This window comes from Lithobates pipiens, unplaced genomic scaffold, assembly GCF_037356315.1.
Source record: "Lithobates pipiens isolate NorthernLeopardFrog02 unplaced genomic scaffold, aLitPip1_a1.2 Scaffold_27, whole genome shotgun sequence".
Taxonomy (NCBI): Eukaryota; Metazoa; Chordata; class Amphibia; order Anura; family Ranidae; genus Lithobates; species Lithobates pipiens.
In genome coordinates this window covers 14,885,002-14,905,817 of record NW_027507788.1, presented here as the reverse complement: position 1 = coordinate 14,905,817, position 20,816 = coordinate 14,885,002, and the positions used below count along the sequence as shown (strand labels likewise).

The 20,816-nt window shown below is 44.6% G+C and overlaps 2 protein-coding genes across 4 annotated transcripts in view; one reads left to right on the top strand and one right to left on the bottom strand.

The window, feature by feature from the left end:
- The window catches only part of MAG (myelin associated glycoprotein), a 143,522-nt gene extending 138,509 nt beyond the window's left edge, over window positions 1-5,013 (bottom strand). Inside the window, exon 1 of one of the 2 annotated variants that reach the window (XM_077456499.1) lies at window positions 4,890-5,013. The gene's annotated coding sequence lies outside the window, so the exon portion shown is untranslated. The remainder of the gene's footprint in view (window positions 1-4,889) is intronic. The other variant, XM_077456501.1, reaches the window with a different exon arrangement.
- A 5,097-nt stretch (window positions 5,014-10,110) lies between these two features.
- Window positions 10,111-20,816, top strand: part of LSR (lipolysis stimulated lipoprotein receptor) — a 30,186-nt gene continuing 19,480 nt past the window's right edge. For both annotated transcript variants that reach the window (XM_077456497.1, XM_077456496.1), the window contains exons 1-3: window positions 10,111-10,254; window positions 13,267-13,608; window positions 15,792-15,911. In XM_077456497.1, the coding sequence (XP_077312623.1) occupies window positions 10,203-10,254; window positions 13,267-13,608; window positions 15,792-15,911 (514 nt within the window). In that variant the 5' untranslated portion in view covers window positions 10,111-10,202. The remainder of the gene's footprint in view (window positions 10,255-13,266; window positions 13,609-15,791; window positions 15,912-20,816) is intronic.

Below are 20,816 nucleotides of genomic sequence, written 5' to 3'. Positions count from 1 at the left end.
AACTAAATTTCATTCATATTGTATGTACGTCGATTTAATGTGCACATAAGTGAGCAGGAAAGGAGAAACGTAACATAATCAACGTATTATTTCTGAGAATCCACTGAATGATTCTCTGTTGCATGCTCTATAGGACTGTGTGAAGGATGCCCACCAGAGGACAGAAACAGGAAGTACGCCTGGCAACTCCCTGGGTGTCACTGGGACAGGAAGTGAGGAGAAATCTTTTCTGTGGGGACACCGATGGCAATAAAAATCTGACAACATTTCTAAACCATTCCTGCTCTATGCAGCACTGACAGGAAAAAAAAACACCTTTGGCTGGAGTTCTACTATAGCAATGTTCCTCCAGGCAGAGCACTGGGCAGCATGCTGTAATACAGGGGTAGACAACCTCGGTCCTCTAGCTGTGGTGAAACTACAAGTCCCATGAGACATTGCAAGACAGAGGCATGATGGGATTTGTAGTTGGAGTGCTGAGGTTGCCTACCCCTGCTGTAATGCAACCTGGATGCTACAAAGGTGTTGGGTGCACATGCGACCTAGACTGATGCTTAAAGCAGATGTCACACAGATAAAATTAAAGATGACCTGTCATGAGCTTATTCATTAAAACATTGCAAGGAGCGAAGCACTAGTCAAAAGTAAAGTTCAGCAAGCGTGAATTCTGATTGGTTACTTCTTTTTCCTCCTTCAAACCATCGAGTATTTAAAAACATTTATTTGTAATATTTCAGGCAAGGTTCTAAGCTTAAAAGGTCATCTATCACAAGCAAAACATGGACAAATGACAGTTCACAAATCAGGTAAGGGATGTGATTTCTGTTCAGACTGTCCCATCAGGAATAACCTTAAACATTGATAATAAATACAATATGTGGGCTTTGTGAATCATTATTGGCAGCGCCCGGAGCCTCCAACTCCATCCATACAGAGCTGGACATTAAAGCAGATTGCACATTGATTTTCCACTATTCAACAACGGCCGGATGAGGCCTAAATGTAAAGGCAAATTCTACAATTGTGTAAAAGCAAATCCTATGACTTGTGATCTTGCTTGTGACAGGTGAAAGAAAAAAAGAAAAGCAACAACATCCCTTCACTATAATAGAACAGTAATAAAAATGAAGTAATATATCAATATTAAAAAATACTAAAATAAATAAAGTAAAGAAAATGTATATATAGTATAAATATATTTATCTATCTATATACAGTATATGTATATATATATATATATATATATATATATATATATATATATATACACATACACACAGACACGGTATATACTGTACCTGTATTTATACAGTGTTGCACATTGATTTTCTATTTCTGATTACTCAACAACGGCAAGATGAAGCCAAAATGTAAAAGCAAATCCTACAGACTGTGATTTTACTTTACATGTGAAAGAATTGATTTCAGCAACAACATGCCCTATCTAAAATAAAACACCAATAAAAACTAAGTGATAAAAAGTAAAAAATAAATAAATAATGAATATATAAAAAAATATACATATAGATCGATCTATCTATATATATATATATATATATATATATATATAAAGATATATATAGATCTATATCTATATAGATGATATATCTATATATATATATATATATATATATATATATATATATATATATATATATATATATATATATATATATATATATATATAGACATGTAGATATATATAGATATAAATATAAAATATATTTATATCTATATATATATATATATAGATATATATCTATATATAGATATATATATATATATATATATATATATATATATATATATATATACTCTAAACTGTGATCTTGTTTTACATACGGCATGTGAAAAAAAATGCTTTTGGCAACAACATCAAAAAAATAAAACACTAATACAAACTAATAAAAGGGTTAAAAAAATACAAATATATATGGGGGCGGGGAATAAACGATATATAAAAGTATATACTACTGAACAACAGTAAGATGAGGCCAAAATGTAAAAGCAAATCCTACAAACTGTGATAATACTTTAAATGCGACGGGTGAAAGAATTGCTTTCAGCAACAACATCCCTATCTAAAATAAAACACCAATAAAAACTAAGTGATAAAAAGTATATATATGTATATATACACATATACAAGAGGGGTCTTAAAAAAGTTTTCGCACTTTTATATATACATTATTATAGAGTTTAAAAAGTGTGGAAACTTTTCTTGTTAAAATATTTTATTGGTAAAAGGGAAGAAAACATTCACAAAATGTAGAAACATACAGTGTAGCCCCCAGAGAAGGGGAATATAGCCTAAGATCCAAAAAAGTAACGTTTAACTGATAGGGTCGCAGCCCGCACATGGACAATGGCACATCAAGGTAGAACATATAGGTATTTATAACTATCGTATTGTTCTATGGTATTAGAGGTCAGGAAATGCCATATGTCTACACTAAGCTTCAGTAGGAGAAAACCCTTGGAGAGGTGATGGCAATGGGTGGTAGCATGTAGCCCAGTGTTCAAGGGGCAAAGGGGCATCCAACGATATAGGGATTAAAATGAGAGGAAAGAAGATGAACCATATAAGAGAGGAGAGTGGTGATGAGGCAGGGGCGGACTGACAACTCATGGGGCCCCTGGGCAATAGGAGATTATGGGGACCCCAGGCAATCAGAGATGATGGGGCCACACAGTATATACACACACAGAATACAATCACACAGTATACACATACATGTACACACAATATACACAGACATGTTTCCATTGGCTGAGAAGGTACTGGAGAGGTGGGGCAGCTATAATCTCTGGATTTTTAGACCAAAAGGATGTTGGTAAGGGACATTTCAGAGACAGATGTAAAAAAAAACACAGATTTTTATAAAATGTCCCTGATTTTACTGAGGCTGGCAACCCTGATGGGGCCCCCCTAGTGGCCCGGGGCCCTCGGGCAGTGCCCGAGTGGCCGAATGGTCAGTCCTCCCCTGTGATGAGGGGGTATATTATGGTTGTCAGGTCAGTCAAAATCCTTAAATATTCAGATGTCTAAACATCCAAATATCTAAATATTAAATCAGTTGATATTTAATTGTTTGGGAGTTTATAAGTTGGAATATTTGTATATTTGAATATAATTCCGTAACGTGCACTGGTATCTGGGCCGACCCTGTGGACTTCTCTTGTATCTCTACACTCCACTCTCCCTCTTTTATTCTTTTTTTTGTTTTCACAACTCATTATCCTACTATATACAACCGGCTCCTCCAATATTACCGCAGCATTTCCAATGGGCCTGGTTAAACAACACGACATTGACTATATTACTACACAACTTTACACCAAACCCTTAGGTTGTATTTAATTATAACCTAATGGGACGATATTACATGCTTTCCTTTTATATATAAATATATATATTCATATATTTATATATATATATATATATATATATATATATATATAAATTTGTATAATGATGAGCTTCATTATTATTATTATTCATTATTTTATTACTGTATTACCTCTTTTCTTATATGTGTTATTGACATGCATGTTATTACCTGTATATTCAATAAACTTTTTGACAAGGAAAATCCTGATATATCTAATTTAGATGAGATCAGAGCACGTCCTTATAATTAGAGTGGATTATTGGAAGCCTGGGTGGTTAGTGTGTATGGAAACTGACACGGGGGGGGGGGGAAAGTGTGGAAACTTTATAAAGAACCCTCATATATATGCATTTTGTATCACATTTGAAAAATTATTCATAATACCCGGAGATTGTCAAAGGACCAAGTCCATACATAATACATCCATACAATTCTGTGTTTCAGGAAACTTGCTATTGGAGAAAATTACAGTTTTGGTACATCATCTATGATAACAATAATCATGGTGGTGATGATGATGATGACAATAATAATAATAATAATAATAACATAGTAACATAGTAGGTGAGGTCGAAAAAAGACACAAGTCCATCAAGTCCAACCTATGTGTGTGATTATATGTCAGTATTACATTGTATATCCCTGTATGTTGCGGTCATTCAGGTGCTTATCTAATAGTTTCTTGAAACTATCGATGCTCCCCCCGCTGAGACCACCGCCTGTGGAAGGGAATTCCACATCCTTGCCGCTCTTACAGTAAAGAACCCCCTACGTAGTTTAAGGTTAAACCTCTTTTCTTCTAATTTTAATGAGTCTTGTTAAACTCCCTTCTGCGAAAAAGTTTTCTCCCTATTGTGGGGTCACCAGTACGGTATTTATTTATTGAAATCATATCCCCTCTCCAGCGTCTCTTCTCCAGAGAGAATAAGTTCAGTGCTCACCACCTTTCCTCATAACTAATACCCTCCAGACCCTTTATTAGCTTTGTTGCCCTTCTTTGTACTCGCTCCATTTCCAGTACATCCTTCCTGAGGACTGGTGTCCAGAACTGGACGGCATACTCCAGGTGCGGCCGGACCAGAGTCTTGTAGAGCGGGAGAATTATCGTTTTATCTCTGGAGTTGATCCCCTTTTTAATGCCAATATACTGTTTGCTTTGTTAGCAGCAGATTGGCATTGCATGCCATTACTGAGCCCATCATTTACTAGGACCCCCAGGTCCTTTTCCATCCTAGATCCCACCAGGAGGTTCTCCCTCCAGTGTATAGATTGCATTCATATTAATAATAATAATTATAATACGTGATTTAATATCCCCACAGGTGTTCAAATCTGCCAAGCTAATAATTGATCTCTACTTTTGCTCTCCAACACAACCCCCCCCCCCCCCTCCTGCGGCACTATACATATTTATATCACTGGCATGTCATTAAAAAAAAAAAGCGATTAAAGAAATCGAATCTCCCCGAAATTGTTTCTTTTATCCTAAACACTTACCAAAGCTCAGGCAGGAAGGCTTGTCATCTCCTCTGGGATGAATGCGGCGATGCTGTGTGTGTCATTCCTGGTGCACACACTAACAGTACCAAGTGATACCACCCTCCGGAGGGGAACAAAGGACAAATAGCCCACAGAGCACTCAGATTGTCCCGGTGGACCGAGCCCCGGGCCTCCACGACAAGCAAGCCATTGTTGAATCCACACTGGATCCATGGAGGCTCGGGGGGGGGGGGGGGGGGGGGGGGTTCCTGGCCTGGAAGGGGTTAATCAGATGTGTGAGATATAAGACGTTGATTAGGATTTCCACCTGGACCCAGGCAAATGTGACATTCCCTCTCCGAACTCACTGTGGTCATTGATTATGATTTATTGATGGAGTGATCAGAGGAAAGCTGAGGTGCGAGGAGCTGGAGGAGCGACCAATCAGGGGACACAGATTCACATTTTTTTTCTTTTTTTAACGCAGAACAGGAAGACAGTTTTATAAATCAACAAATCAAATGTAAATAAATGAATAACCTTTTACTCCAAATTGTTTTATAATCAGCATGATATGATTTATAACAACAGAGAATAAACTGCAGTAAAACAAAGCAAATACATTTCAAATAAACTCGAGTCCCCCCCTTAAAATCAGAGTCAGTCCCCATCAGAGCCCCTTTATATCGGGGTCCCCATTAGAGCCCCTTTATATCAGGGTCCCCATCCGAGTTCCTCTTACATTGGGGTCCCTATCAGATTCCCCCTACATCGGGGTCCCTATCAGAGTCCCCCTTACATCAGGGTCCCCATCAGAGTCCTCCTTACATCAGGGTCCCCATCAGTGTCCCTCTTACATCAGGGTCCCCATCAGATTCCCCCTACATCAGGTGTCCCTTTTAGATTCCTCCTACATCTGGGTCCCCATCAGATTCCCCTTAAATCAGGTTCCCCATCAGAATCCCCCTTACACCGTGGTCCCCATCAGAGTCCCCCTTACATCAGGGTCCCCATTAGAGTTCCCCTTACATCAGGGTCCCTATCAGAGTCCCCCTTACATCAGGGTCCCCATCAGAGCCCCCCTCACATCCGGGTCCCCATCAGAGTCCCCCTTACATCAGGGTCACCATCAGAGCCCCCCTTACATCAGGGTCCCCATCAGTGTCCCTCTTACATCAGGGTCCCCATCAGAGTCCCCCCTTACATCAGGGTCCCAATCAGAGTCCCCCCTTACATCAGTGTCCCCATCAGATTCCCCCTTACATCAGGGTTCCCATCAGAGTCCTCCTTTACATCAGGGTTCCCATCAGAGTCCCCCTTACATTAGAGTCTTTATCAGAGCCCCCTTAAGCCACCCATAGATTACCAGTGGGTTGAACAAAAAAAAATGACCTGATTCCCCCATGCACACATTCAATGTGGATGGGGGAATCCACCCTGTACAACCAACCTGCCCATACATGGATTGAAATTTGGTCGGTTCAGCAGGGAATTTTGGTCCATGTATAGCCAGCTTTAGATCGAACTCCCCCTTACATCAGAGTCCCCATGGGAGCCTCCTTACTTCAAAGTGCCCCTTACATTAGATTCCCTCTTACATCAGAGTCCATCTTACATCAGAGTACCTATCAGAGTCCCCTTACATTAAAGTCCCCCTTATGTCAGAGTCCCTATCAGAGTCCCCCCTTAACCAGAATCTTTTCTTACATCAGAAGCTTTGGATAAAATCTTGCAGCAGCCATATCTGGCCAGCAGACTATATTTTAAAGACCCTTTATGTGGATAGAAGACCCTGTATGCTGATAGAAGACCCTGTATGCGGATAGAAGACCCTCTTTGTGGATAGAAGACCCTGTATATGGATAGAAGACCCTGTAGTATATGAATAGCAGACCCTGCATATGGATAGAAGACCCTGTATGTAGATAGCAGACCCTGTATATGGATAGAAGACCCTCTATGTAGATAGCAGAACCTGTATGTGGATAGAAGACCCTGTAATATATGGATAGCAGACCCTGTATGTGGATAGCAGACCCTGTATGTGGATAGAAGACCCTGTATGTGGATAGAAAACTCTGTATGCAGATAGAAGACCATTTATGTGGATAGCGGACCCTGTATATGGATAGAAGACCCTTTATGCAGATAGAAGACCCTGTATGTGGATAGCAGACCCTGTATGTGGATAGAAGACCCTGTATGCGGATAGCAGACCCTGTATGTGGATAGCAGACCCTGTATGCAGATAGAAGACCCTGTATGTGGATAGCAGACCGTCTATGTGGATAGCAGACCCTGTATGCAGATAGAAGACCCCATATGCAGAGAGAAGACCCTGTATGCAGATAGAAGACCCCATTTGCAGATAGAAAACCCTGTATGTGGATAGCAGACCCTGTATGCGGATAGAAGACCCTGTATGCGGATAGCAGACCCTGTATGTGGATAGCAGACCCTGTATGCAGATAGAAGACCCCATATGCAGATAGAAGACCCTGTATGTGTATAGCAGACCGTCTATGTGGATAGCAGACCCTGTATGCAGACAGAAGACCCTGTATGCAGATAGCAGACCCTGTATGCAGATAGAAGACCCCATATGCAGAGAGAAGACCCTGTATGCAGATAGAAGATCCTGTATGCGGATAGAAGACCCTTTATGTGGATAGAATACCCTGTATGCGGACAGAAGACCCTCTATGTGGATAGAAGACCCTGTATGCAGATAGAAGACCCTGTATGCAGATAGAAGACCCTGTATGTAGATAGCAGACCCTGTATGTAGATAGCAGACCCTGTATGTGGATGGCAGACCCTGTATGCAGATAGAAGTCTAGAGCTGCTCTTTGGCTTGATGTCCCCCCTAGAGATGTCATCAGGTCCCCTTCAGATGCCTGTATGTAGGAAGGGACAAGGGCTCCTTGTGAAGGGGGACAGGGATTATACATTGATGATGTGCTCGCTGCATCGTCCTAACAATGAGTAATGTTTGTGACTCACAGGCTCAGATAATCTCCTCCTTTGTTTCGGGGACACCATATACGTGACATGTCCCCAGCAGTGACAGATGCAGATGGGACCAGCCGGACATGTGTGCCGAATATCTCACAGGGTGTATTGTCAGAGATCCCAAGTGGCCGGAGATTAGAGGAATACTGGACTACATGGAGGACCTCCTCACTACTTTGGGGTGCTCTGCGGTGGGTTCCCCCACACACGCCATGCTGTGTATTACCATACATTGGGGGTAAGGCAGCACGTGTGTTATGAATGGGCTGCTGATGCACCAAAAACCAGAGCTGACCCTTAATTCTGACACGGTGCACTACATTACCTGGTGATGCGCCATCCTGCGTTGGGGGTACAGTGAAATGCAGACTTTGTGTTCTGGGGGGGGGGGGGGCTATTTATAATGAAGTAATGTGTGCTCAGTGCAGAGAACCCCAACACAGAGATGGGAGGGGGGCATGAGGGAACTTTTTATACATTTTCCTCTGTGCATCCATCTATCCGTCCATCCATTCATAAATCCACCCATCCGTCCGTCCATCCATAAATCCAGGGCCATCTTAATGCATGGGCACCCCTGGGCATTGCCCAGGGGCCCCAAGTATATGAGGGCCCCAAGATAATTGTATTACACCAGATTTGCCACCGGTCCCGGTTTTGCCGGGACAGTCCTGTTTTTTTACTAAGTTGTCCCAGAATGACCATGTCCCAGGCAGCATTCCTGAACCTGTACTGTACTGTCCTGATCCCAGTATTGTGCCCTCATCTACCCCCCCCCCCCCCCCCTTTCATTCTTGAGAGTAGGTATGTAAATTGGGGCAGGCTGGTAGGGGCCCGATGTATTACTTTGCCCAGGGGCCCATGATGATATTAAGACAGCCCTGCATGAATCCATCCATTTACTGTATCTACCTGTCCATCCATCCATCAATGCAACAATCCATCCACCCCATAGTCCATCAGTCCGTCCATCCACTTGTCTGTCCATCCATCCATCCACCTATACACCAACATCATGTAACTGATAAGTGATAGCATGGAGGAGGGGTTCTGTAGTCCACAGAGAGAGCTGGGAACAATGTAACTGATAACATGGGGAAGGAGTTTTCCGTAGGCCTCGGATTTATCTGGAAATGATGTGACTAATAACACAGGGAGAGGGTTCTGTAGTCCATCATAATAGCTAGAAACGATGGAATTGATGGTATGGTGGGAGGGGTTCTGTAGTCCACAGAGAGAGAGAGAGAGAGAGAGCTGGGAACAATGTAACTGATAACATGGGGAAGGAGTTTTCCATGGACCTCGGATTTATCTGGAAATGCTGTGACTATAAACACAGGGAGAGGGTTCTGTAGTCCATCATAATAGCTAGAAACGATGGAATTGATGGTATGGTGGGAGGGGTTCTGTAGTCCACAGAGAGAGGGAGAGAGCTGGGAACAATGTAACTGATAACATGGGGAAGGGGTTCTGCAGTCCATGGGCATAGCTGGGAACAATGTATATGGTAACAATATGGAATGGTATGGGGAGGAGTTTGGTAGTCCACGTAACTACAATGTAACTGATAGCATAGAGGGAGGGGATGTGTGGTCCTTGAATGTAGCTGGGAACAATGTAAGTCATGTTAATGTTGGATGGAGTGGAGAGGGATTAGACCCCCGGCCATGTTCTTATTGCTGTCTGTGCCCTTGTCAGGGAGATTCATCCTCTCTATTTCTCCTGGTTTCCATTATCACAGAGAGTGAAAGAAAATCCCGACGTTTTGGGTTGTCACCAGAAGAGGAATAGAGGGGAAATCTTCCAATGGGGACACTAGTTCTGGTGACAACTCACTTTGCAGGGATTTCCTCTCACTTCCTGTTTGGTTATGGGACAGGAAGTGAAGGAAAATCTCCCCAACAGGTGACAAAAGGCCTGACAGGGGTCATATCTCTCCAAAATAAAAGTCAAGTTTTGCCCCATAGTTCTACTGTGAATAAATACAAAAGTTACTAAATACACCGGAACTACAGGTGGAAATGTGACCTTCTCTGTGCTCCATGGAGGGGGGTAGGGGTGTACAGGTAGCAGGGGTCAAAGACTAAATGGGGCGTGTCCCTCCAGGTAGAGCTGTGCGGAACTTTCCAGGTCATGTGATTGGACGGGGCGGGGCTGAGGTTGCAGAGCGGAGGTGAAGGGGTTACACGTGGGGCGCCGCAGGTGGGCCGGAAGGGGGCGTGTCCTGCGAGAGGGGCGGGGTCCGGGCAGTGTGAGCGCGCACACGGGGACGCGCGGGAAGTTTTGGGCGCACCTGGGGGAGTCACCTGAGGAGGAGAGATGGCGGCGCAGCGGGGATGGGTGACCGTCCTGTGTGTGCTCTACATGGCAGGTGAGTGCCCGGGAGACCTCATACACACCTACAATACCGACCCCCGCCCGTACACACCGGGGCCTCCACCTCCTCCTCGGGGACAGGCGGAGCCCCCTAGAGGGTGTTTACTAGTGTGGGTGAGGGGAAATACAACATTCCTCTCAGGAATGGAGGGGGCGGTCTTCCATTGGGGACACCTGTTTCCATGACAATTAAGAGGGGATTTTCTCTCACTTCCTCTTGTGTCTCTAATACAGGAAGTGAGACCCCTCCCCCATCCTCAGGTATTCACTGCTTCAAAATGAAACCCCTGTCCTTGGATGAGGAGGACCCCCCCTTCCTCATTCTTACAGGGCCCCCCTGTTCCTCCTCGTTCCCTTAGAGGGGGCCCCCCTGTTCCTCCTCGTTCCCTTAGAGGGAGCCCCCCGGTTCCTCCTCGTTCCCTTAGAGGGAGCCCCCCGGTTCCTCCTCGTTCCCTTAGAGGGAGCCCCCCGGTTCCTCCTCGTTCCCTTAGAGGGAGCCCCCCCCCCCCGGTTCCTCCTCGTTCCCTTAGAGGGAGCCCCCCCCCCCGGTTCCTCCTCGTTCCCTTAGAGGGAGCCCCCCCCCGGTTCCTCCTCGTTCCCTTAGAGGGAGCCCCCCCCCGGTTCCTCCTCGTTCCCTTAGAGGGAGCCCCCCCCCGGTTCCTCCTCGTTCCCTTAGAGGGAGCCCCCCCCCGGTTCCTCCTCGTTCCCTTAGAGGGAGCCCCCCCCCCGGTTCCTGCTCGTTCCCTTAGAGGGAGCCCCCCCCCCCGGTTCCTGCTCGTTCCCTTAGAGGGAGCCCCCCCCCCCGGTTCCTGCTCGTTCCCTTAGAGGGAGCCCCCCCCCCGGTTCCTGCTCGTTCCCTTAGAGGGAGCCCCCCCCCCCGGTTCCTGCTCGTTCCCTTAGAGGGAGCCCCCCCCCCCGGTTCCTGCTCGTTCCCTTAGAGGGAGCCCCCCCCCCCCCCCGGTTCCTGCTCGTTCCCTTAGAGGGAGCCCCCCCCCCCCCCCGGTTCCTGCTCGTTCCCTTAGAGGGAGCCCCCCCCCCCCCGGTTCCTGCTCGTTCCCTTAGAGGGAGCCCCCCCCCCCCCCCGGTTCCTGCTCGTTCCCTTAGAGGGAGCCCCCCCCCCCCGGTTCCTGCTTCCCTTAGAGGGAGCCCCCCCCCAGTTCCTGCTCGTTCCCTTAGAGGAGCCCCCCTTGAGACACAGAAAGTGAGAGCTGACACATTGCATATACATTAAAACGCTTGAAGGTTTGACCTCCTATATTTATATGGTTTTGGTAAATCTGAAGACAAAAATCCTGCAGAAAATCTAATGGTGTGTGTGGGGCTTTATGAGACTCTGACTTGTGGCCTCCAGCTGTTCATGGATTGGATGTGTAAATAAAACTTTGTGAGCAGAATTATAATGTGAGATTTCATATATAATGTTGCAACAAAGTAACGTTTCCCTTGAATTGTAGTGACGTGTATTGTATGTCTTCCTCCTGGTTATAATCCAGATACAATGTTTCAATGCTTCCAGCCTGTCCAGTAATTGTCTTTCTGCTGCTCAGTAGATCTCGCTGTGTAAACATGTAAAATCTTCATCACATCCTCTTATTAGTCATTGTATCACCCTGGTAGGTATTTTGCTGGATGTGCTCCCGGTGACTCTCCTGCCTGTTTGTTTCGGTGTTGGAAGGTGGGGGAGTTTTGCTCAGCATTGAGAATGGCCCAGGGGGGGGGGGGGGGGTCTGCCTTTCTCTGGTGAATAAAAACTCTTCAGGAGGGCAGGATGTGAGCTCAGAGAGAGAGACTAGAGAGTGCAACAACAATATGACACCTGGGGTTACGCCGCCGCCTTCCCTGGAATCACCTGAGCTACAGTGCCACCCGCTGACAGCTCTTCTGTATTGCAACTACAGTGCTTAATAGAAGTGTATAATCCAGTCTTTTTACAACTAAGTTGATGTGAAAAATGTGAGGTTCCTCAAGAGATTTCCAGATTTATTCAGCAGTAATCAGTTTCCGACTCGCAGATAATAAAATGCCCCCCCCCCCCCATGAAGGTATTTGCTGGCTGTAATGATGGGCTTTATTCCCCCTGAGCGCCAACGTAAGGGGCGCTCTTCCCGCTGAGCGCCAATGTAAGGGGCGTTCTCCTCCCACCCCCCTCCCCCCGCGCTGAGCGCCAACGTAAGGGGTGATCTTCCTGCTGAGTGCCAACATAAGGGGCGTTATCCCCCTCCCCACTGAGGGCCAACGTAAGGGGCGCTCCTCCCACTGATCACCACTTCCATTACGTAAGAATGTCAGGGAACACTACAAATTTCACTTTCTGCTTTTCTTTCTGGTTGGGATTATCTGTTCTCATTGTTTTACTGTATAAAGCCTCCCTTTATCACTATAAGGCAGCCTTTTCCCAATATTTTTACCTAAGAGGAACCCTCAACTTTTGAATGCTTCCTGCTAAAAATGATTCTTGGTCAGTGGAAAGAATGCCCCACGTTGCTGGTTAGTGAGAAGATTGCCCACCCGTGCCCCCCCCCCCCCCTTTTTCATTTAGGTAAATGCAGCAGACTCTGCCAAGTAACGTTGACCCCGGAACTATGTAGGCCCCATCAAACGAGAGGTCCGTCTGCTACAGGTCAGAAGACCACTTGCGTATTCTGGCGGGAGGAACCCTGGTTGAGAATGGCTGCCAGGGGGTGTAGGCTCAGGTTTAAATTTTGTCTGGGTTCGTATTCTGGCCGGCCCAGAAATTGAGAGGAAATCTCCCATTTTCATTGGCAAAGGTGTTGGATAATCCTTTTAATGTGGTCACCTGTCTCTGTGGTCAGATGTATACTGTACCTTCACTTTAGGGGAGAGCTCCTCTTCCCATCTCCTTCTATATGTGTCTCCTCCTTATATTTTGTAAACTGTACAGTTTTCCCGTCTCCTTCTATATGTGTCTCCTCCTTCTTATATTTTGTAAACTGTACAGTTTATTTTTTTCCCCTTTTGATAAGTGTTCTAATTTTCTGTCCCATAGGATACATCAGTGGAATGACAGTGACTGTGAAGAATCCTTTCAACGTGGTGGTCTTATTCCAGCCGGTCACTCTGCAGTGCACTTACCAGACCTCGTCTCAGCAGCCTCCCATCGTAACCTGGAAGTACAAATCCTTCTGCAGGGATCGCATCGCTGATGCTTTCAACCCAACCAGCCAGGACACCCAGATCAATAGTCAGCTCCAGGCTGCCAACCCCGGGTACAATCCGTACGTGGAGTGCCAGGATAGCTCCCGCACAGTCCGCATTGTGGCCACCAAGCAAGGCAACACGGTCACTCTGGGCGACTTCTACCAGGGACGTAAAATCACTATTAACAACAGTAGGTGACATTTATTTTTATTTTTTCCTGGGCTTTGTTTAGCTTTTGTTGGGGCTATGTAGCAAAATTTGGATATAAATTCTAAATGGAACAATTTAAGGAAGATGTAAAAAAATGCATTAACCACTTCAATACCGGGCACTTAAACACCTTCCTGCCCAGACCAATTTTGAGCTTTCAGCGCTGTCGCACTTTGACAATTGCGCGGTCATGCTACACTGTACCCAAATTAAATTTTCATCATTTTTTTTTCCACAAATAGAGCTTTCTTTTGGTGGTATTTGATCACCTCTACGGTTTTTATTTTTTGCGCTACAAATAAAAAAAATACCGAAAATTTTGAAAAAAATATATATATTTTTTTCAGTTTCAAAACTTTGTAAATAAGTATGTTTTCTCCTACACTGATGGGCACTGATGGGGCTACACTGATGGGCACTGATAAGGCGGCGCGGATGGGCGGCACAAATTGGCACTGATAGCTAGCACGGATGGGCGGCACAGATGGGCACGGATGGGCGGCACGGGTGGGCACTCATAGGCGGCATTGGTGTTATACTGTACTAATGGATGCCAATCAGTGCCAAACAATGCATGCCAATCAGTGATGCCCATTGTGGGCACTGATTGGCATCCATTGTGGGCACTGATTGGCATCCATTGTGGGCACGGATTGGCATCCATTGTGGGCACGGATTGGCATCCATTGTGCTGACTGGCATCCCTGGTGGTCTAGGGAGGATTACCTTTTCCCTGGTGGTCTGGTGGCGTCCCTGGTGGTCCAGTGTGGGCATCCTCGGGGGGGCTGTGCTGATCGATCAGCACAGACCCCCCCCCCCCCCTGTCAGAGGAGCAGCCGATCGGCTCTCCTCTACTCGCGTCTAACAGACGCGAGTGAGGAAAAGCCGATCACCGGCTCTTCCTATTTACACTGTGATCAGCCGTGATTGGACACAGCTGATCACGTGGTAAAGAGTCTCCGTCGGAGACTTTACTGAGATCGTTGTTGCGGGGTGTCAGTCTGACACCCGGCAACTACGATCGCCGCGATGCGCGCCCCCGGGGGCGCACAGCGGCTCATAATCCTGAGGACGTCATATGACGTCCGATCAGGATTATGAAACCACTTTGCCACCGTCAATTGCCTATAGGGCGGGCGGCAAGTGGTTAATGTAGCTCTGAGCACTAATACACGGCCCAACAAGAATTCTCTTGTCCTTTGTGGCTGTGTGCGGTGAAGAGATGAGCTCGACCGTGTTATTTGGATACACTGTATTTATTGGCTTCTAACACGCACCTTAAAACGGGGGTTCACACAAAATGCCCTGTTAGTGGGCCCTGAGGACAGGGTTGATGACCACGGCTCTAATTGGATGGGCCGGAAAGTATGAAGTCACTGCCTCACCTCCTCCAATCAGAGAACGCTTTGCATTCATTCATAAAATGCAAAGCATTCTCTGAATGGCTCCCATGCTGAGAGGCCGACCTCCTGGTTTCACAATGGACCAGGCCAGCTGCTCAGCATTGGACCCGGAAGCAAGATGAGATCACTGGAGTAGCGCTGTCTACTACAGAGGTTCGCAGTTTCTAGAGGTATTGGCCAGGTATGGTATGTACAAAGGAAAACTCACCCAAGGTCTACTGCTATATTGAGAATTAGTGAGCGGAGTTGTTGCCCTGGCTGTGTAGTTCTCTGCAAGTCTATAGTAGGAAAAAAGTCGGCAACCCAAAAGCTTCTTGCAAATGTATTTAGCACAACAGCAATGTACAATGCAGCATAATTGCTAATGCGTTTCGGTCAAAGCCTTCCTCATAGCAACTACGAGGAAGGCTTTGACCGAAACGTGTTTGCCATTATGCTGGATTGTACATTGCTGTTGTGCTAAATACATTTGCAAGAAGTTTTTGGGTTCCCGGCTCTTTTTTTTTTTTTTTTACTACTATGGTACCCTGTATATAGATTGTTGCATTGATACCATGCCTGGAATTCATCTTCAATTGCAGCAGAAAAAAAAGCTGTGTTTTACAGTTCTGTGTAGATCTCGGAACTGGATGGATACAAATACATACTCCTTTGGGAGGTAGAACTGTTCTGATATACTCCTATGTATTTCATCTGTGCATTTAACTTTTCAGCTTTTAATTTTTTGTGAGCTTCCAGTAATGTTGCTGTTTATTTTCAGATGCAGATCTCAGTATTGAACAGACAGCATGGGGAGATGGTGGAGTTTACTATTGCACCGTGTTCTCTGCTCAGGATTTGTCGGGGAATAACGAGGCCTATGCTGAACTGCTGGTATTGGGTAAGACTATTGCAGTGTTTTCAGAAATATTCTATTCTGCGAGTAGAGCATACAGAACATAAACTGCCCCAGGAAGCTTTGAAAGCCTTGCTTTACAGAACGAGTTGTATAAAGTGACATTTAAAGTGGTTGTAAACCCTTACAGTATACCCAATGAAGTGACTGGCCTCAGGTGATACAGAGATGAAAACAATCCTCCTACATACGTTGCACCTGTTTATCTGCAGCCATTTCTTCTCTGAAGCCAAAGTGTAGAATTTAGACAGCATTTCCCAGCTCCAGGGAGGTGGGATCTGATGTCAGAAATTACACTCAGCACTGTGATGTGCAATCTGAGACAAAAATGGACAGTCTGTCACGGAAACCTGCTCAGCTGAGGTTGTCAATCACCTGCTATGGGGGGGCGGGGGGGGGGCGGAATGTCCCTGGATTATCTGGGGTCAGCACTGCAATTTGCCCAAGTCTGACATTGATCAGAAGTGGCTCTAGCAGAAAAATATATACGAGCAGACAGAAATAACACTAGATGCTTTAGATAGAGGCAAGTACACGCTACAGAGGGATATTTGTTAGTTTTTCATTTCAGAGGTATTCAACCACTTTAAATGCTGTAGTCCCTTTTTTCTTTCTTTTTCTGGCACCATTGTGTATGTGGTTTGTCCACATAAGACTGTAATGAGAGTGATCATATCACTGTGCAAAGTGCAGTATCCCGGAGCAGTCTCAATGATGAGAAATTACTGCTTTAGATTGCTGTATGTTTTGTTGCAAGTCAGTTAGTTTGCCATGATTCAGCCTGCCGCTAATATCTAAGCTGTGTTTTTTTTTTGTTTTGTTTTTTATGGAATCGGTCGCTTTATGGTAGCATAAACCCAGCTGCAACATATTGACCTGCAGATACAAAGCTCAACTGTCTTGCAGAACACTTTCCCAGCGACTCTTTGCTGGTAAGGCAATGCTCCAATGTGTAATATATTACATACAGTATATGATGGAGCTATGCCCACTAGGGACTTAACGATAGTGCCGATACAATATTTTGGCCACTTCTCAGGCCGATAGCCGATAATGTGTGCTGATATTCTGTACATATTTTTTTTTTTTTTTTTTTTTTTTTATAACTGTTATTGCTTCCACAAGGAGTGTATACATCCCTTTTTTGAGAGTAATAGGCAGTGATATGTACTCTTTACGGAGGGATCGGGGGTCTTTGAGACCCCAAACCCCTTCTCTGCACTTTGAAAGTATTCAAAACGTCAAGGTCTGCGTTTTTGTATACTTTATATTTTTTTAAACTGGCACCTTTTTGAAGATGCAAGTAATGTCATGACATTGCTTCCGGGTTACTAGATCCGAGACCCAAACGGGTCTTCGGCCAGCCGGTGGATGTTCTGTCTGGTTGCTCGGGCTTCCCGGTGGGACAGGAGAGCCCGGGCGAGGGGGTGTCCTCTCCCGCAGCTTGTAATAACAGCTGAGTGGCTGCTGAGCCACATTGCTGGTTTTTACAATAAAGCCGACTGTCCACTATAAATGGTACCGGGGTGATGCTTGCAGCTGCAGGCATCATCCCGGTAAAACCCCTCAAAGTAATATTGGCTAAGTTTGTGCTCAATACTTAAAAAAAAAAAAAAAAAAAAAAAACAGTGAATATCGGCCCCACCAATAATCGGTCGATCCCTAGTGCCCACTCGTGTATCCTCCATGGGGCACAAGTTTGGCATTTTAAAAGGTTATGGGGGTAACAATAACCAACTCTCTCTCCTTAGTTAGCACTATTGGCCATCCCTTCTGAACCTTATTCCACGATCGCCAAAACTCCTCTTCTTTCCTTTTTCATTATCACCATGCGAACTATAATCCCCAGGTATGAAAGATGTCCCACAGATAAATGACTGAGTCAATGAGGATGGCTAGTTTTGATAGCCTACTTCTACGATGACCAATATAATGCCCTCTGGAGCCCCGGAGTTCCCTTCATGAATACATCTGCCTTTTAAGACTCTTGCCTCCAATGAATTGAATGGGCCCTAGACTTTAACTTCTCCTACTTTTTAGACCCCTTTCACACTGGGGCAGTTTTCAAGGCGTTTTAGCGCTAGAAATGGTGCCTGAAAACTGCCTCCCATTTATTGTACTGGCTGCTTTCACACCCGGGGCGATGTGTGCTTGTGGGACGTTGGAAAAAGTCCTGCAAGCGGTATCTTTGGGGGGGGGGGGGTTTGGGGAGTGCTGTATACAACGCTCCCAAAACACCCCTTCCCATTGCAATGAATGGGCAGCGCTTCCAAAGCTCTGCAACACGGGATTTTTTAAACCCCTTTTCTTTTTTTCTTTTTTTTTTTTTGTGGGGTTAAAAGCGCCCCGCTATTGGCCGAATAGCGCAGTTTAAACAGCGGTAAAGCAATGCTAAAACTAGTGGTGCTTTACCATGAATGCACGTGCAGCGCCAGGGTAAAAGGGGTCTGTTGTCTACCTGGGATAATTGTTACTTATCCTGACCTTACTCAAATCTTAGCGGTCTTATGAGCTGCTGCACCATGCACGCCCCTTCCCTTCCTCATTTCCCTTCCTGCTCACCTTACTCCTGTCACTCGTCCGGTTTTATTTTCTGACAATAACGGGCTACCAGGCGATCTGCAATGATGATAATACCATGTTCTATTAGCACAGATTTCCTTATGCAAAGTACAAACCAAACTTACGTGTAAAACCTTGTACCATGTATGGAAGTGATCTGTGGCTGTTTGTTGCATTGTCACTCATCTTTCATAAGAAAAACAATAAAATGTTTTAATTTCTTAAAATATAATTTGATCTGGCTCAACAGTAAAGTGTGGGTACATGCCATTGGTTTGTAATATTTGCTCTCCAGGTCCAAATTGTGGCACCCTCCACTTACTTTTGCACTCTACGAGCACTCCAGCGTTGTCGAGGACCTGTAGAATAAAAAGATGCTAGTTGCAAAATTTTACAGCATGATATCTGTGCAATATTTTAATTTTTTATTTAGTATAAAAATACTTAGACTAATTATGGTGCACACAAACCCATTATAATCCCCCTTTTTTTTTTTTTTTCTTTAGAATAGAAGAAAAAAAAAAAACTTTGAATATTCTCTGCGCAATCCTGACCTCCTTTTAAATGATACCACTTACAAATTATAGGCGCTGCCCACACTGTTATGTGTATTCTCACAGGAGCAACATAAAGAAGTGTCCCGCAGTGAACCTTTTATATACAATGCTTATTGATTACTTGTAGCTCCTCGTTTTAATGACCTGGTCGTTGAGTGAGGAGAGCCTGTACTTAGAGATTTTTTTTTGATCATTGTTATGCATTAATTTAACAAACTGTAATCCATGAATTGCATTCAAAAAATAAAGTAACCTGTGCCAAAGTATTGTTACACATTCATCTAATTTTAAAATCTCTTCGACTGTTTCCTCCTGCGAATATGTGCATCCAAACTTGATTAATCCTCCACATGCAAAAAATTGGTGACTCCCACCACCTTTCACAATATGTCCTCCTCTGATAATAAAAATAGGTCACATGTCCTTTCCCTCCACTTCTTCTTTTTATTTATTTGTGTACTTCAAGAATTTTACTAGCAGGAAATGATACATTACTCATTGGTGCGTCCATTAACACCGTACAATGAGAGCAGAATGAATCGCGGTGTACTGCAAGTATAGAATCGATAAATGAAAACAGAGTTTATCCGGCATCTAATACACGGGTAGCAACTATATTTACAAAATATCTACATGTTGAAGGGAGAAACCCCTTTAATATAAATGCCCCCCGGGGCAGTATGCCATGTAGACATAAGATTACGATGCCTCTTAAGCAGAATCGTGCTTGCTTAGCATTTTTTGAGGTAGAACTTAAATGTAAAAAAAAAAAAAACCCAACAAAGAACACAAGTCGTTAGAACTTCAAATTTACTAGTAGGCTATTTGCCATCCAGTAGCATGGTCTACAATATATGTGTAAACATTAGTCAGTAGGAAAAACTGCATAGAGGAAGAGAGAGGGAAAATAATACAGCTTGGACACCAGAGGCCGGGCCATCATGTGTACGACCCGCACAATCCACTCCAGCATCTTTATTGACGCTTGTTCTCGGGGGGGAATTATGCCTCAACATTGGAGTCTGGGCATACAAAATAATCCTGAGGGCCAAATAAAAGCACGTAAAGGGCCACAGTTTGGAGACCCCTGCTCTGGAGCAACTGCACTTGTAATATACAAGGCCCATTTGTCTTTAATATATATATATTTTTTTTTCATTAACCACTCTGTGTATTGAGCAGGGATTTATCACTGCCTAATAAACTGACATCTTGGTGTTTCTGTGAATATCTGGTACTGTCATCTCGTAAAATCTCCAGAGATTCCACTGTTAGCCCTTGTACACACGGTCAGAGATTCCGACGGAATGTGTCCGATCTTATCGTTTTGTCGGATATTCCGACTGTGTGTGGTCTGCATCGGAATATCCGTCGGACCAAATTTTCCAACTTGCCAGAAATATTTTCCGACAAAATGCTCCGATCGGACATACTCTGATCATGTGTAGAGAATTCCGATCGGACAAAGTGCCACGCATGCTCAGATCAAATTCCTACATCAAAGCTATTGGCTACTAGCCTGAACGTAGTCCCCGTCGTAACGAAATTACGTCATCGCATTCTGAATGATCGGATTTTCCGACAACTTTGTCCGACCGTGTGTATGCAACAGTTTCGGACAAGATCCGACGGATTTGGTTGTCGGAATCTCCGACTGTGTGTACAAGGGCTTAGAAGTGTTTTGTAGATTGCTTCACTCCTCCAAAGGAGAAGCGATCTACAAAGCTTCATAAACTGGCACACAGGAGAAAGATCTCTTCTGTGAATACCA